The sequence below is a fragment of the Myotis lucifugus genome, unplaced genomic scaffold (genome assembly GCF_000147115.1).
Source record: "Myotis lucifugus unplaced genomic scaffold, Myoluc2.0 scaffold_280, whole genome shotgun sequence".
In the NCBI taxonomy this organism is placed as follows: domain Eukaryota; kingdom Metazoa; phylum Chordata; class Mammalia; order Chiroptera; family Vespertilionidae; genus Myotis; species Myotis lucifugus.
In genome coordinates, this window is record NW_005871328.1 from 1330523 (window position 1) to 1347161 (window position 16639).

General features: G+C 47.3%; 1 protein-coding gene across 1 annotated transcript in view; it reads left to right on the top strand.

Moving 5' to 3' along the window:
* The window catches only part of NWD1 (NACHT and WD repeat domain containing 1), a 55184-nt gene that overhangs the window by 22619 nt on the left and 15926 nt on the right, over positions 1-16639 (top strand). Inside the window, 6 exon segments of the mRNA XM_023763285.1 lie at positions 301-418; positions 1701-1859; positions 5791-5988; positions 7645-7767; positions 11234-11436; positions 12745-13017. Of these exon segments, the coding sequence (XP_023619053.1) occupies positions 301-418; positions 1701-1859; positions 5791-5988; positions 7645-7767; positions 11234-11436; positions 12745-13017 (1074 nt within the window).

Consider the following 16639-nt stretch of genomic DNA (forward strand, 5'->3'; position numbering starts at 1 on the left):
GGTCGGCCAAACTGCGGCTTGCGAAGCCACATGCGGCTCTTTGGCCTCTTGAGTGTGGCTCTTCCACAAAATACCGACTTCTGCACATGGGCCACGAAGTTTCAATTGCACTGTACGTGCGCGCCCGCATGTGGTATTTTGTGGAAGAGCCACACTCAAGAGGCCAAAGAGCCGCATGTGGCTCGCGAGCCGCAGTTTGCCGACCACGGAGCTAGGGCATCTCTGTCTGGAATTGTGTCCCCGTTCCCTCCAGCATCACACGGTGCCCGGCCTGGCCTGCCACCCCCTCCTCCTCTGCAGGTGGCCCCCCAGCCTTTGTGGTTCTCGGATACGGTTGCAAACCTGCGGAAGCTGAAGGAGTTGCCCTATCACCTGCTCCACTCGGGCCGCCTCGAGGAGCTGAAGCAGGAGGTGCTGGGTAAGCCCTGGGCAGGGCTCGACCCTCCACGGTGCTACCCCTTTCAAGAGCCTGGGAAGAGTGAAGGGCAAAGTCAACGTCCTTGGCTTCTCTAAGGCACTGGATCTCACCTGGTGTGGTTCTGTGCCCCCTTCTCAGGGGGCACTTGGCAATGCCTGGAGATATTTTGGTTGTCAAGGCTCAGGGAGGGCGTGCTATTGGCCCTGAGTGCTAGTTGATAGTGCAGAGGGTGAGGCAGTCAGCCTTAGAATGAAAGTGACCCTGTCTGTCTATCAATATAGCAATTGTCTATCTGTTTACCTACCATCATTCTATCATATCTGTTCCTCAGTCATAGCTACCTGTCATATCTATCATTTCTATCTCTATCTCTCATTTACGTCTTTCTATCATCTTTATATCTATCTATCCATCTATTGTCTATCCATCCATCTTTCTTTTTGTCTATTTATTATATACTAGAGGCCTGGTGCATGACATTCGTGCATTGGAGGGGGGGTCCCTCAGCCCGGCCTGTGCCCTCTCGCAGTCCGGGACCCCTCAGGGGATGTCCAGTGCCAGCCAGCAGTCGGACATCCCCCAAGGGGTCCTTAGTACTGCCGAGGAGGTGAGAGAGGCTCCCGCCACCACCGCTGTGCTCGCCAGCCCTGAGCCCGGCATCGGGCTGAGCGGTGCTCCCCCTGTGGGAGCGCACTGACAGCTCCTGCATTGAGTGTCTGCCCCCTGGTGGTCAGTGCGCATCGTAGCCATTCTGCCATTCAGCAATTTGCATATTAGCCTTTTATTATATAGGATTATCTCTATCTCTAATTACCATTTATATTTGTCTATCATTTCTATCTCTATCATCTATGTCTGTCATCTTTGTCTTTCCATCTGTCATCTATTTATCCATCTTTCTGTCTATCCATCTATTTATCTATTCTATGTATGTATGTATGTATCTATTCTACTAGTATGTATGTATATATCTATGTATATATCTATGTATATATGTATCTATGTCTGCATGTATGTATGTATGTTTCTCTCTATCTATCACTCATTCATCCCTGTGATTCTCAACCAGGGGTGATTCGGCCCCCCAGGGAACACTTGCCAATGTTTATGTTTTTGATCATCATGACTCAGGGGGATGCTACTGGCCTCTGGTGGGTGGGGACAAGGGATCCTGCTCCACACGCTGCACAGGACTGCCCGCCGCAGAGATCACTGGGCCCCGTGTCAGCCGTGCAAGAGTGAGAAGCCCTGGGAGCCCACCTCACAGCCCTTCTCCCCGCAGGCAGCATGAGCTGGATTTCCTGCCGAGGTGTCTCCGGGGGCATCGAGAGCCTGTTGGACGATTTTGACCTGTGTGCCCCTCACGTGGACTGCCCCGAGGTGGGCCTGGTCCGAGAAGCCCTCCAGCTGTGCCGCCCGGCCGTGGAGCTCCGGGGCCTGGGTGAGTCGGGCGGGCCTGGCAGGGGTCCGCTCTGTACTGACCACTAGAAGCCCACTCCTCACTGAGCCACCTGCTGGATTTTTACTGCCCAGCGTACCTTTCCTGTCTACACCCTTGGGCTTGCTCCTAGTCCAGCCTCTAGAACTTTCAGTTGAACTCGGTAGAGGTTTGGAGTGAAAACTACCAAAGCAGTGCCTATCCCCTCGCCCGGCCCAGCGCCGGTTCTAGAAAGGACCAGATAGGTGGTAGTTCAGGTAAAATCAAGGAAAGAAGGTCAACACTTAATATAACGGGAGAGAAAACACATTGCCACAGATTTAAATAAAAATATGTATCTATTTTATTGATTTCAGAGAGGGAGAGAGAGATAGAAACATCAATGATGAGAAACAACCATCTATTGGCTGCCTCCTGCATACCCCACACTGGGGATGGAGCCTGCAACCCGGGCATGTGCCCTGACCGGGAACCAAACCCTGACCTCCTGGTTCAGAGGTGGACACTCAACCACTGAGCCACGCTGGCCAGGCAAGACTGCTTTCAATTCGTTTGGTGTTTACTCAGAAGTGGGATTTCTAAGTCATGTAGTAATTCTGTGCTTAACTTTTTGAGGAACTTCCGTACCGTTTTCCATAGCAGCTGCACCATTTTGCAACCCCACCACCAGTGTCCAAGGGTTCCATTTTCCCACATCCTCACCAACACTTGAAATATTCTGATTTTTAAAAAGGCATTCTAATGAGTGCGATGTGGCCTGGGTGGCCTTTATCACATGATTCCCACCAGGTTTTGATTAGAGGGTTTTATAAAGGTGCGAATTTCTATATCCCTCCCATGGTTCCCTCAGAGCTCAGCCAAATGCTCCTCCTCCAAGAAGCCTGCCAGCCATCACTGAAGCTGAACACTCCCCCCCCACCCCAGCCCTTTCTTTTTCCATCACTGCACCTGCTTCCATCTGTCTTAGCTCTTATATTACTTCTGCTGGTTTCCTTTTCCTGTCTGCCCCACCAGCTTGAGCTCTGTGAATGTAGGGGTGTCATCCACCTGCTCCCTGCCAAATCTACCCCCCCCCCCCCCCCCCCGCATAGACCAGTACTGGCCAAGTGCATGGAGTTTGAGCCCCACTGTGTTGATTTAATTTAAATCAGGGCTCTACCACTTCCTGGTAGTGTGACCTCGCAGGCCCCTGATCCTCCCCACCCACCCCACCCCTGCCTTGCAGTCCTCAGTTTTCCATTCTTAACCAGGGCTCTACCAAATGGAATGATGATTGGCCCTCCCACCTAGGGCTGCCTGGACGGGTAGGTGAGTCCGTTCATGCACAGCCTGTCCCCATGGCGCCATCGAGGGTCTTTTCCCTGTCACATGACAGCATCAATATTGTAGACATGAACAGCCTTGGACAAGCCATTTCTGTAATGAGTGAGCCTCGCCTTCTGTCATCTATGAATAAAGTGTGTCTAGGGTCCCACCCGAGGGGAAGGCGCTGGTGTCCACCATTAGTGATGCATTTCTCGCACGTTCACGCTCACCAGGAGTTGTAACCCTCAGAGGGAGTGATTTCCCAGGAAAACGGCCTTGCGCACAGCTGCCTGGTTTAAGGGAAGAATGAAAAGCCCCAAAAAATGTTCTTTGCAGCATCCTTGATTGACAACTTGTGGCTCCCTCGGCACAAGGAGATGTAGAAACAAAATGTTGCCACCAGAGGACCCAGCTGGGCAACCATCTGATCTCTGCATGTTCCAGAACTTTCAGCTCCTAACAATGTGGATATTACTGACTGCTATTGCCTTGGGCTCCAAGATGACCTGGCATGGTGCCATTTATTACTCTGTTTTTATTTAAAAGACTATAATTTGTTCATCATGGTGTGAGACATGGCTCACCTGTCCGAATTTCCCATGACAGACTGGGAAACAGAAGCATGGCAAAAGGAGACTTTTATTTTTATTTTATTTTTTTAAATATATTTTATTGATTTTTTACAGACAGGAAGGGAGAGGGATAGAAAGTTGAGAGAAACATCGATCAGCCGCCTCCTGCACACTCCCTACTGAGTATGTGCCCACAACCAAGGTACATGCCCTTGACCGGAATCGAACCTGGGACCCTTCAGTCCGCAGGCCGACGCTCTATCCACTGAGCCAAAACGGTTAGGGCGAAAGGAGACTTTTAATAGCACTCTCCAGAGCAGGCACCCATTGTGCGGGAACACACCTGGGGCAGGGATCATAGCCTATTTAGTCCCTCCTCCGGTTCCTCATTGGCTGAGTACTATTTGGTCACCTGTTTCCTAATAGTTGCCTAGTCTTGCTGTCTCCCATTGAGCCATTAAAAAAAATCGGGCTGAGTTTCTAGCTGACTCCACCTCCCTTTGTTTGGGGGAATCTTCCTGGAAAATGTGCTCTCAGCCACGTGCACAGCTCCCATACCCTCTCCCCATCCATACCCCCCACCCCACCCCACCCCACACACACCGCCCCTTCACCCCCGCATCCTGTTTGCTCTGGGGAAATTTGCTCAGTAACCGCCTGGCCACATGCTATGAAGATGAATCAGAGGCATGTTTCTTACAATGGGTTTTAGGTGCATTCATTTTTATTTTTTAAATATGGCATTAAAATTATATTTACCTTAATGGCTGAGCTCATAGGCGCCACCTTAAATTCTGCATCCATGACGAGTGAGGCACTTGCCCTCGGTCCTGGCTCTGCCCCATTTCACCCACCAGCAAACCAAGGCACAGGCCATTGCCACTACTGCCCCGGGGCCCCACGACAGGGACAGATAAACTGTCTGCCTTCAGTGTCCCTGGTCTTTACCTAGCATTGGAATCAAACTCTTTGGGTCAGATTCCTGCCTCTGACTGGCTGTGTGACCTTATGCAAATTGATCAACCTCTCTGTGCCCCAATTTTCCCCTTGATAAACTTGGGATAATACTGATGATACCCCTGTGTGGTAGGCAGAAAAAACTGCCAACCCCTCACCCCCAATATATATTCACTTCTTAATGCCTGGAACCTGTGACAATCACCTTATAGGACAAAAGACATGATTAAGTTAAGGATCATGAGATGAAGAGTTCATGCCAGATTATCCAGGTGGACCCTCAATGAAATCACAAGTATCCTTATAAAAGGGAAGCAGAGAGAGATTTGAAACAGAAAAGGAGAAAACATGGAGACACACAGAGGAGAAGGCTGTGTGAAGATGAAGGCTGAGATCTGGGTGATGCAGCCACAAGCCAAGGACGCCTGGAGCCCCAAGAAGCTGGAAGAGACAAGGAAGTACCCTGTCCTAGAGCCTTCCGAGGGAGCACAGTCCTGCCGACACCTTGATTGTGGACTTCTTGTCTCCAGAACTGGGAGAGAATAAAGTTCTGTTGTTTTAAGCCGTCAGGTTTGTGGCCTTTTGTTACAGCAGCCACAAGAAACTAATACGCTAGGTAACTGTGAAGTGCTGGGGAAATGACCGGGAATTTCTCTAACCAAGACTTGTTGGGTGTCTGTAAGGTTCTAGGCAGTAAGGACACAGCAATGAACAAGACAAACATTATTCCTGTTTCCAGGAAACTCCAGGTCTAGGGTAGAGGGGGTGGCTGGGCCCCTGAATAAACACACAAAGAAATGCCAGATTGCGACTGCGATAAGGCCTGGGGTGGGGACTGTGCAGACTGGAGGGTTGGACTGGAGAACGCTTTTTTTCAGAAGTGACCTTTGAGCTGAGATGAGAATGAGATGATCGGCATGAGAAAGGGGAAGGGAAGAAAACTCCAGGCGGAGGCCCAAAGGCTGGAAACCACCTTGCGCACTTGAAGTTGGGGCAAATGTGCCTGGAGAAGGGGCAGGAGAGGATGGTGGGCGAAAGGGGGAGCGCTTGGCCCGGAAAAGCAGAGCCCCTCCCTTTAACTGGAGTCCCCTCTGTTGCAGAGAGGAGCATCCTATATACAGAAATCCTGGCCAGACTCCATTTCTTCGCCACCTCGCATCCGGCACTGGTGGGAGAGCTGTGCCAACAGGCCCAGCGCTGGTTCCGGGAGTGCCCACACCCTGTGCTGGTGCCTCTCGGAGGATTCCTCCAGCCCCCAGGAGGACCCCTCCGGGCGACCCTCACTGGCTGTCACAAAGGTGGGTCTCCCCAGTGTAGCAAAAGTCCTACCAGGCCCCCCCCCACCTTGCCCGGGAGGGAGTTGTTTCAGGCAACTCTCTGGGGCTCCCCTCTGCCAGTCTGGAGGCCCCGAGGGTGCCCACAAGGCTGCCCCCACTGTCTCATGCTGAGTCTACAGTCCACAGGGACTATAGACTACTAGTGTGAAGACTGCTAATGAGCCCAGAGTGAGGGGTGCCAACTGCCTCTAAGGCTCTTGTCTCTAAGAATTTAGTGCCCATCCTACAGAGTGTCTGCAATTTACAGGCTGATGCTAGTGAGTCAGGAAGCTAAGGGCTGGTGCCTGACGGGCCCCTGAGATGCTGATGGAACTTGTAGATTCCCTGGGACACAGGAATGTCAGTGGGTCAAGAGAATTTCATTCTCTCTATTCATTTGTCATCCATTTGTCCATTCATTCTTCCTTCCTTCCGTCTGTCCTTCTTTCCTTCCTTCCTTCTTTCTTTCTCCCGCCTTCCTTTCCTTCTTGCTTCCTTCCTTCCATCCATCTATTCATCTATCCATCAACCTCTCTTCCCTTCCTTCCATTCATATATCTCTCTGTCTGTCTTATCCATCCTTCCATCAATTATCCATCCATCCATCCATTCATCCACCCCCCTTTCTACATTTCTTCCTTCCTTCCATCCATCCACCCATCACCACTCATACTTCCATTAGTCACCTTCCTTCCGTCCCTCTATCCACACCACTTATCTTTCTATTTCCCTCATCTGGCCATCTTCCATCCACTCACTTACCCTCCACCCATCCATACACTCAGCCATTCACCAGTTTGCCTACCCATCTATCAATTGATTCATCTGTCTACCCATTTAATACCTATCTATTCACTCACCTACTCATCTAACCAGCCATATATCCATCCATCCATCCATCCACCAGCCCACCGCCATTCATCCATTCCTTTTTCTGCTCACCCACAATCTCTTGTATTGATCAGGAGGCCACTGAATACAATTAGCTTGTGGTTCAACTGTCAGTTATTGCAGCTCAGAACACTTCTATGCCAGTTGCCTTATAGGGAAAGCTATACTCCCAAGGCATAATGCTTCCAAAATAGAAATTCTAAGCAACATTAAGTACAATTAATGGGACAATTGATTTAGGGTCAGCCACTATAATGCTGTATTGAGAAGGATTGAGACTGAATCTGGTTTAATGGAAAACACTGTGTATTTGTTAGGATACAGTTCAAATGTTGTAACAAAGGCCAAAATAATAGCGGCTTAAATGAAATAAAATAGTTCATTATTCTCTCACCTTACAGCCCAGTGTTCCCTAGGGAGCAGAATTGCCCCTGGGTGAGAACCGCTGAACTAGAGAGACACTTATGACCAAGTTATGGTTTAGTCCCCAAGAGCAACATAAACATTATAGCCGAGATCTGAATCTGGTGTGATGGTGTGATCAGACCTGCAGCCCTTTGGGGTACAGGGCTCTGGCTTCGAAGTCCTGGCTCTGCTACTTCCTAGGTGTGTGGGTCTGGACAGGGACTGAATCTGTCCGTGCCTCAGTTTCCCTATCTGTGAAGTGGGGACCCATTAGAGGACCTCAAGGCTGAGCACTTATACCTGGGCGCTGATGTCCTCACTGTTGTCTTCTGTGGGCTGTAGGCATCACTGCTATGGCGTGGAGCCTGGAAGAGAAGCTGCTGGTGGTTGGCACCCAGGATGGCACCGTGGCGGTGTGGGACACGGAAGAGCATCAGGCGATCCACATCCTAACTGGACACACAGGTGAGGCTCGGCACTGGCTTAGGATCACCTTCCTCCTGGTGTCCCACATCCATCAGTCAGTCCCCAGATCCCCTCCACTACCAATTCTCTGCATCAAAACCCTGGCTTTGATCCTGCATCTGTTAGTGATCACCACACAACAAAACACCCAAAACATCGTAGCTTCAAACAATAGCTGTTGATGTAGCTCACCTTCTGTGAATTGACAAGTCAGGCTGGACCGAGCGGGGCAGCTCTTCTGGTCTGAGCCAGGCTTGCTCATGCATCTGGGATGCGTTCGTGAGGCATCTGGGAGCTGATTGGTCCAGGATGTTCTCAGCTGAGACAACTCAGCTGTGCTCCACACGGTCTCCCACCCTCCAGCAGGCGAGCGGGGGCGGAGGCAGGGTCTCTAGAGGGCAAGCGCAAGGTCTCTTAAGGCCCGGCACTGTCCTTGGAGCTGGCACCCTGTCACATTCCGCTGGCCAACGGAAGTCACGGGAACAGTCCAAAATCAATGCGCAGGGACATAGACTTTATCTCTTGATGGGAGGAGGAGAGCCACACTGCAGAAGGTATAGGTCAGGGAGGGCGGAGCACTGTGGACATCTGTGCAGTTTGTTTGGCACAGTGAAGTTTTCACGTCTGCAGGGTCCCATCACCACTGTAGTTCATTCATTTGATCAATCATTGACTGTCCACTGTACACCAGGCCCTGTTCTGGAGGCTGAAGAGGGACAGACCAGGGCTAAGGCTAGGGTGAGAGGAGTGAGGCACACGCTTTGGATGTACAATTTAAAGGGGCACCCTGCCCTGGCTCAGTTGGTTGGAGCATTGTCCTGTACACCAAAAGGCTGCAGGTATGATTCCCTTCCTCAAGGGGTGTTTGGTTTTTATTTTAAATATATTTCTTTATTGATTTCAGAGAGGAAGGGAGAAGGAGAGAGAGAGAAACATCAATGATGAGAGAGAATCATTGATCAGCTGCCTCCTGCACACCCTCTACTGAGGATCGGGCCTGCAACCCAGGCATGTGCCCTTGGCCGGAATTGAACCTGGGACCCTTCAGTCCACAGGCTGACGCTCTAGCCACTGAGCCAAGCCGGCTAGGGCATGGTTTTATAGAGTCATATCCCACTTTACAAAAAGAATCTGCTCTGAGAAATGAGTCGTTAGGCAATTTCATCATTGTGGGAGCATCATAGTATACAGCTGGCAGCACAGTAGGTCTGTTTACACCAGCAACATCACAAACATGTGAGTGAGGCATTGCATTACAATGGCTACAATGTCACTAGGCCATAGGGATTTTTCACCTCCATTATAATCTTATGGGACCACCATCGTATATGTAGTTGTTGACCAAAACGTCATTATGTGGCATAGTCATATAAGCTTTTGCAACCATGTTTGTTTGTTTTTCAGTTAACATCATATATTTTACCTTTTTCCATATCATGTATATATCTCTAATTCGTGTTAACAGTAATATAGTGTTATCTATGGGGATATATTGTAAAGCATTACTATTTACAAAAATGTTGCTTGAAAATACCCAAATTGCACAAATAAAAATCACCCGCTATCTTGTTGGAATTTAAATGATAAAGACCTAAAACTCCCTTCCTTTAGTCTCTCCCCCTTTCAATCTCCTCCTGGAAGTGATCAGTGTTCACAGTTTGTCATATGCCAATAGCGAATTTTCTCCAGGCTTGTGCTAACATAACTCTCTATGGGCTCATATACTTTTGTCAAAAATCAGATGATGCTATTTTATATACTGTGCTGCAACTTGCTTTTATCATAATATAATATAACAATATTTTGTAGTGATTGGATCAAGAGCTTGGGCTCTGGGCTCAAATAGTGGCTCCATTACTTATTAACCAGGTGGCTTTGGATAAGTTACTCTATTCTGCTGAGCCTCAGTTTCCACATCTGAATAATGGGATAATAGTCATATTTCACACTGTTGTTACAAGGATTAAAGGAATTTAATGCATGCAAACCACTTACAACTATGCTTGGCACATAGAAGCAGTAAGTATTGGCTATTAAAATAATAATGATTATCATGGTCAACTGATTTTATATATATACTAGAGGCCCGTTGCATGAAGAGATTCGTGCAATAGGCCTTCCCTTCCCCTGGCTGCGGGCACCGGTTTTCCTCCAGCACCCAGGACCCAGGCCTTCGCTCTGGCCGCTTGCTCGGGCCACAGCAGAGAAGCCAAGCCTCTTCAGTCTTCGCTCCACCGGAGCCTTCAGTCTGAGTATGCAAATTAACCGCCATCTTTGTTGGGTTAATTTGCATACTCATCCGATTGGCTGGTGGGCATAGCGGAGTGACACCAATTTGCATGTTTTTCTTTTATTAGTCTATATATATATATCTCTTTATTTTTAATGCCTGCATGATATCTTCATATAAAACAATGATACGACTAAAGTCCTTTTATACTCTTATTTCTGGAAGACATTTCTAGAAGTGGGATTTCTGAATCAAATTCTATGCACACTTTTCCTTTATTCTTCTTTTTCTTAGCTATTTATTTTGAAATACCTATAGACTCACAAAAAGTTGCCAACTAAAATAGTACAGAGCTCCTGTGTACCCTTTATTCACCCAAATGGCAACACCTTACATAATTATAGTATATTATCAAAACCAAGAGATTGCACATTTTAACTTTTAATAAACGGCACCAAATTACCTTTTTACAAATATATGTCAACCTAAACTCCCATTAGCAAGGTAGGAGAATAGCTGATTTCTTATGTCTTTGCCAGCACTCCAGCGATCAATCTATAAAATTTTTGCCAATATGATGGATAATAATAGTATTAGTATTTCATCTTGCATTTTTGTGGTGACTATGTGGTTGAGCATCATTTCATAATGCTTATTGTCTACTGTGCTGTGTCTGTCAATTTCCTGTTTATATTCCTTGTCCAATTTGCGAGGTTATTTGTGTTTTTCTTGCTTATTTGTAAGAACGTTTTGTTTATTAAGGAGAGTCTCCATGTGACTGTTATATACTGCAAATATTTTCTTCCAATCTGTCATATGCCTTTCAGTTACATTTTACCTCCTGAAGTTTTACATTTTTATATAATCCAATTGGTTAATTTTTTCCCCATTATGTCTTCGAAATTTCATGTTTTGCTTAGAAAACCTCTCTCCAAAATTATACAGTCTATAATCCTACCTTGCTTTTCTTACACTCCCTGGATGATGCGGAACTTTTATTTAGTTCAATAATCTCTGTTTATCACAGATTCAGCATCTGGGCAGTTGATTTAATCCCAGCCAGTTGTTACACTCTCACTTTAGCTTTGCCGCATTCCATGATTTCTAACTTGGTATGTTCAAACCTACCCATCTTTTCTCTGGTAAACCGGGGATTTCCACGCCAACAGGCATTTTGGTAGTTGGAAGGTCAGACGGTTCCCAGCTAATATCCTCTCCCACCCTGGCCTGCTGCAGGCGAGGTGAGGTGTGTGACCGTGTTTGCCAGAGGGACTCGGGCCATCTCCGCCTCCAGGGACCGCACCCTGCGCTTGTGGCACCTCCTCTCCGGCCAGGAGAAATTCACCATTTGGGATGGAGGCTCAGAAGATCCCGCTGTACCTCAGAGCCTTCATGTGGACGAAGCAAGGAAGGTTGTGTACTCAGCATCTGGCTCCAAGGTAACCAAGGTGGCTAATAAAAATGTGGTCACACGAGGCTTGCAGTATATTGTTCCTGGGCAGTGCAGGCTTAGGTATTGGAGAAGTGTTGGTTGATTTCAAAACTGATTATAGAAATCATCTTTGTTATCAGCAAAAGTTTGGAAACAACAGTAAAGAAATAATGAGTAATAACAGATAGTCTCAAAGATAACCACTGTTAACATTTACATAATTTTACTTTCTGTGGTGTATGTGTGTGTGTGTATGTGCATGCAAGTGTGTGTGCGTGTGTATAAAACAAAAATTAGGATAAAACCATATGTGCAGTTTTATTAAGTTATTTTTATTGGCTCATACCCTTAAACATTCTTCCAAAAAGAGCATCTTAGTGATTTTATAGGATTCCATCGCCTGGTTCCACTATAGTTTATTTAACTAATCTTTTACTGTTGGACATATAGGTTGTGTCCAGTGGAGCTTTCAAATAACTGAGATAACTTTCCTGATGCATATTTTTTGTATCTCTCCTTGTTTCTTTAACATAAACCCTACAAGTAAAATTAATGGGCAAATGTATACTATTTAAATGGTTACTGCTGATAAAAAGATACTTTTTTGTGAGGTTAAACAGGAAAACTTTAATCAATAATTACTTGTAATGGACATATATGTCAGTGCATATGGTATGCCTGACTTTTGTTCTATTAATAAACCTTTTTATTTGCAGCAATTTTAGATTTATGCAAAGTTTTAAGATGTTATAAAGAGTTCCCACATGCCCTTGATCCAGCCTTCTCTAATATCAACATCTTACATAATTACATTTGTCAAAACTCAGAAATTAATATATATTTAAAATATTTTATTGATTTTTTACAGAGAGGAAGGGAGAGGGATAGAGAGTTAGAAACATCGATGAGAGAGAAACATCGATCAGCCGCCTCCTGCACACTCCCTACTGGGGATGTGCCCGTAACCAAGGTACATGCCCTTGACCGGAATCGAACCTGGGACCCTTGAGTCCGCAGGCTGACGCTCTATCCACTGAGCCAAACCGGCCAGGGCTCAGAAATTAATATTGATAACTTCTATCAACCTAATTCCAGGCTTTATTTGGATTTCATTAAATATTCCACAGATGTCCTTTTGCTCTTCTAGGATCCGATTCAGGATACCTCTCTCCCACCCCCTTATGTTGGGAACTAGCAGAGCGTTAAAAATAAAATGCATCAACTCTGAAAAGGAACAGGTCTTGCATTTGACTCTGGAAACCTTGCAGCCTAGGTGTCCTGCTGAGTTTTCTCGTCATTGTCATCCTTCTGTTAGGTCAATGCTTGGAATCTGGAAACTGCGGAGCTGATTTTCCATATCCGGGGAGATGCCTCCGACCCCTGGATCTGCACGGCAGCGCTGGCTTCCCAGGCCATGCTGCTGACGGTGTCTGAAGGCAGTGTGGTCAGTCTGTGGAGCTCAGCCACAGGAAAAGTGCGGGGGAAGCAACACTTGTCCAGCATCAAAGAAGAAACACCTACCTGTGGGGTCTCAGTCCAGAAACCAGGACACATGGTTGTTGGGTTCAGCAAGGGCTCCATCTGTTTGGTAAGCAACTTTATTGAATACTAGAGGCCCGGTGCATGAATTCGTGCACCAGTGGGGTCCTAGGCCTGGCCAGCGATCAGGGCCAACAGGGGCCTTCCGGCTGCTGGCCAGGGCCTTCCTTCATTTCACGCTGCCCCCTGGTGGTCAGCGCACATCATAGCAAGTGATAGAACTCCTGGTCTCCCGGTCAAACTCCTGTGGGGACACTTTGCATATTAGCCTTTTATATATATAAATGATGCCAACATTCACTCAACTCGAAAGTGCTCAGATGTCCTAGAAGTTGGTAGAAACCATCTCACTGTTGATCTTTTAATAAATGACACTTAGCTTCCTAATCCTAGAGATTCACAATTCAGTGGAGTTCAGGAAACATCTATTGGTATCTCCTGGGGGATGGCCAATGCAGGCAATTGTTGGCACTCAGTCCTGCTGAAGATGATGTGGGAGACAGTGTAAGACTGTGCTTTAGAGCTGTCCCCACCGAGGAGCCAGGAGCTGGGGGACTGCCCACCAGCTCCATCAGTGGCTGGACACTCCCAGGAGCATTCATACAGGGGCCAAGTGTGATGGCGGGATGGGGGTGGGGAGTCAGAAAAAATACCAACCCAGGTGCAGAGTTGCAGAGTGCAGTAAGCAACCTTCAGGAATAGAAAAGAACCTTGAAGGGATATTCATGGGCCACCAATAGCAAGTTATATAAGGAGTCTTGGGTGGAGAAACAGGGGCATCACACCAGGTACTGGAGGGGAAGTGAAAGGACAAGGAGTCCAACTGCACCCTCATGAACTCAACGTAGGCCCTGGTCGGTGTAGCTCAGTTGGTTAGGCATTGATCCATGCACCAAAAAGTTGCCGGTTCTATTCCTGATCAGGGCACATGCCCAGGCTGTGGGCTCAGTCCCCAGTAGGGCGTGTGCAGGTGGCAGCCGATCGATGTTTCATTCTTACATTGATGTTTCTCTCTCCCTCTCCCTTCCTCTCTCTCTAAAAGTCAAATTTTTTTTAAAAAAAAAGCTCAACTTAGGGAAGGAGATGAGCTTGCCAATGACATAGCCACTCTAAGAGGAACAGACTGTTTTCAGTAGAGGTAGAGGTAGTGTGTTGGATGGGGGAAGGAACAAATACTTCTGGAAGAGGTAACCTGGGAAGGCTCCCCGAGGGAGGCATCCTTGCAGCAGGAAGGATATCCAAGATGGAAAGGGAAAGATAGAGGGCATAGGGGATATTGTGGTGGAGAGGTAGGCATTTTAAGGAAAAGAGAGGTGTCATGGAAACAGGTGCCAAGGAGCTGAGAGTTTGATGAGGGGAGGAACATGGCCACTAGAGAATCATCCCAGAGCTCCACACGTCTGAACCTCATGGCCTCTTAGCTCCCTGAGCAATCGAGGCATGTCTTATATTACCCGAGATCTTCAGGAATACACCCCTTACTTAAAAATGCGACCAGCCTAGAGGATGGTATTTCCTGCAGCACTCTATGTAACAGGAAAACACTGATATGATCTTAAAGGTTCATCTATTGAAAAGTGGTTAAATGAATTTAGGAATATCTACACAATGGAAGATTATGTAGCTATAACAAAATCAGATAGTCTTGCCCTAGCCAGTTGGGCTCAGTGGATAGAGCGTTGGTCTGCGGACCAAAGGGTCCCGGGTTCGATTCTGGTCAAGGGCACGTGCCTCGCCAAAACCGGTTTGGCTCAGTGGATAGAGCGTCGGCCTGCGGACTGAAAGGTCCCAGGTTCGATTCCGGTCAAGGGCATGTACCTGGGTTGCGGGCACATCCCCAGTGGGAGATGTGCAGGAGGCAGCTGATTGATGTTTCTCTCTCATCGATGTTTCTAGCTCTCTATCTCTCTCCCTTCCTCTCTGTAAAAAATCAATAAAATATATTTAAAAAAAAAAAAAAAAAAAAAAAAAAAAAAAAAAAAAGGGCACGTGCCTCGGCTGCAGGCTCCTCCCCGGCCCAGGCCCTGGTCAGGGCACTTGCAGAGGCAACCAATCAATGTGTTTCTCTCACATCGATATTTCTCTCTGTCTTTCCCTTTCTCTTTCACTCTTTCTAGAAATCAATGGGAAAATATCCTTGGGTGAGGATTAACAACAACAAAAATCAGATAGTCTTGAGCAGTGGTAAGGAAACTGTGGCCCATGGCCTGTTTTTGTGTAGCCCATGAACTAAGAATGGCTTTTCTAATTTTAGTAGTTGAAAAAAATTTTTTAAAGTATTTTATGATGTAAAAATTCTATGGAATCCATATTTCAGTATTCATAAATGAAGTTCCATTGGCACACCACACCCATCCTATATAATAATATGCAAATTGACTGAACGGCAGAACAACCGGTCGCTATGACATGCACTGATCACCAGGGGACAGACGCTCAATGCAGGAGCTGCCCCCAGGTGGTCAGTGCGCTCCCCCTATGGGTGAGCCAGAAGCCAGGCTCACGGCTGGCAAGCTCAGAGGTGCTGGCAGGAGCCTCTCCCACCTCCGCTGTAGGCGGGTGGTAAGGAGCGAGGGGTCCCAGACTGCAAGAGCCCTGGACTGCGAGAGGGATGTCTGACTGTCGGCTTAGGCCTGGTCCCCAGAGGGGGATTGGGGCTAAGGCAGCAGGCAGACATCCCCCGAGGGGTCTAGACTGCAAGAGGGCACAGGACAGGCTGAGGGACACCCTCCGCCCCCCAGTGCACAGATCTTGTGCACTGGGCCTCTAGTTTGTTTATATGCTGTCTATGGCTGTGTTTGTGCCATAGCGGCAAAGTTGAGACCATATGGCCACAAAGTCTAAAATAGTTACTATCTGGCCCATTACAGGAAAGATTTGCCAACTCCAGGGCTAGAGCTACTTTCATGGAAATTACAACAAATTTTCAGGTAGTGCTCGCTGTGTACTAAGCATTATTCCAGGCACTTTCTATTTGTTAACTTATTTAACCCTCAAAGCAACGCCGAGATGTAGCTGCTGCCATTTTCTTTGTTACAGATAGGTAAACTGAGGCACAGAGAGGCTCACAGGTGGGATTTGAACTCAAGAAGCCTAGCTCTAGGATCCATGCTCTTAACCGCTATGCTACCCCCTACCCCGGCACTATTGACATTTGGGGCCAGGTCCTCCCCTGCTTTGGGCAGCTGTGCTGTGCATGGCAGGATGTTTTGCAGGATCCCTGGCCTCCACCCACTAGGTACAAAGTATCTCCCCAATCTTCACAACCAAAAATGTCTCCGAACATTGCCCAATATCCTCTGGGCAGGCAAAATCACCCCTCAGTTGAGAACCACCGTCCCAGATACATTCAGTGAAAAAGCAACCTGCAAAACATCTGTGATGGATTGTGCCACAAGGATGCTCCTGTAAACATGTATCTATGCAAATGGACAACAGTCCCATCTGGGGAGAAGGAAGAACACAGGGAAGGTGAAAAGATGCTCATGGTGTGCACTGGGTATTTCTTTCTTTCTTTCTTTCTTTCTTTCTTTCTTTCTTTCTTTCTTTCTTTCTTTCTTTCTTCCTTTCTCTCTTTCTTTCTTTAAATATATTTTTATTGATCTCAGAGAGGAAGGGAAAGGGAGAGAAAGATAGAAACATCAATGATGAGAGAGAACCATTGATCAGCT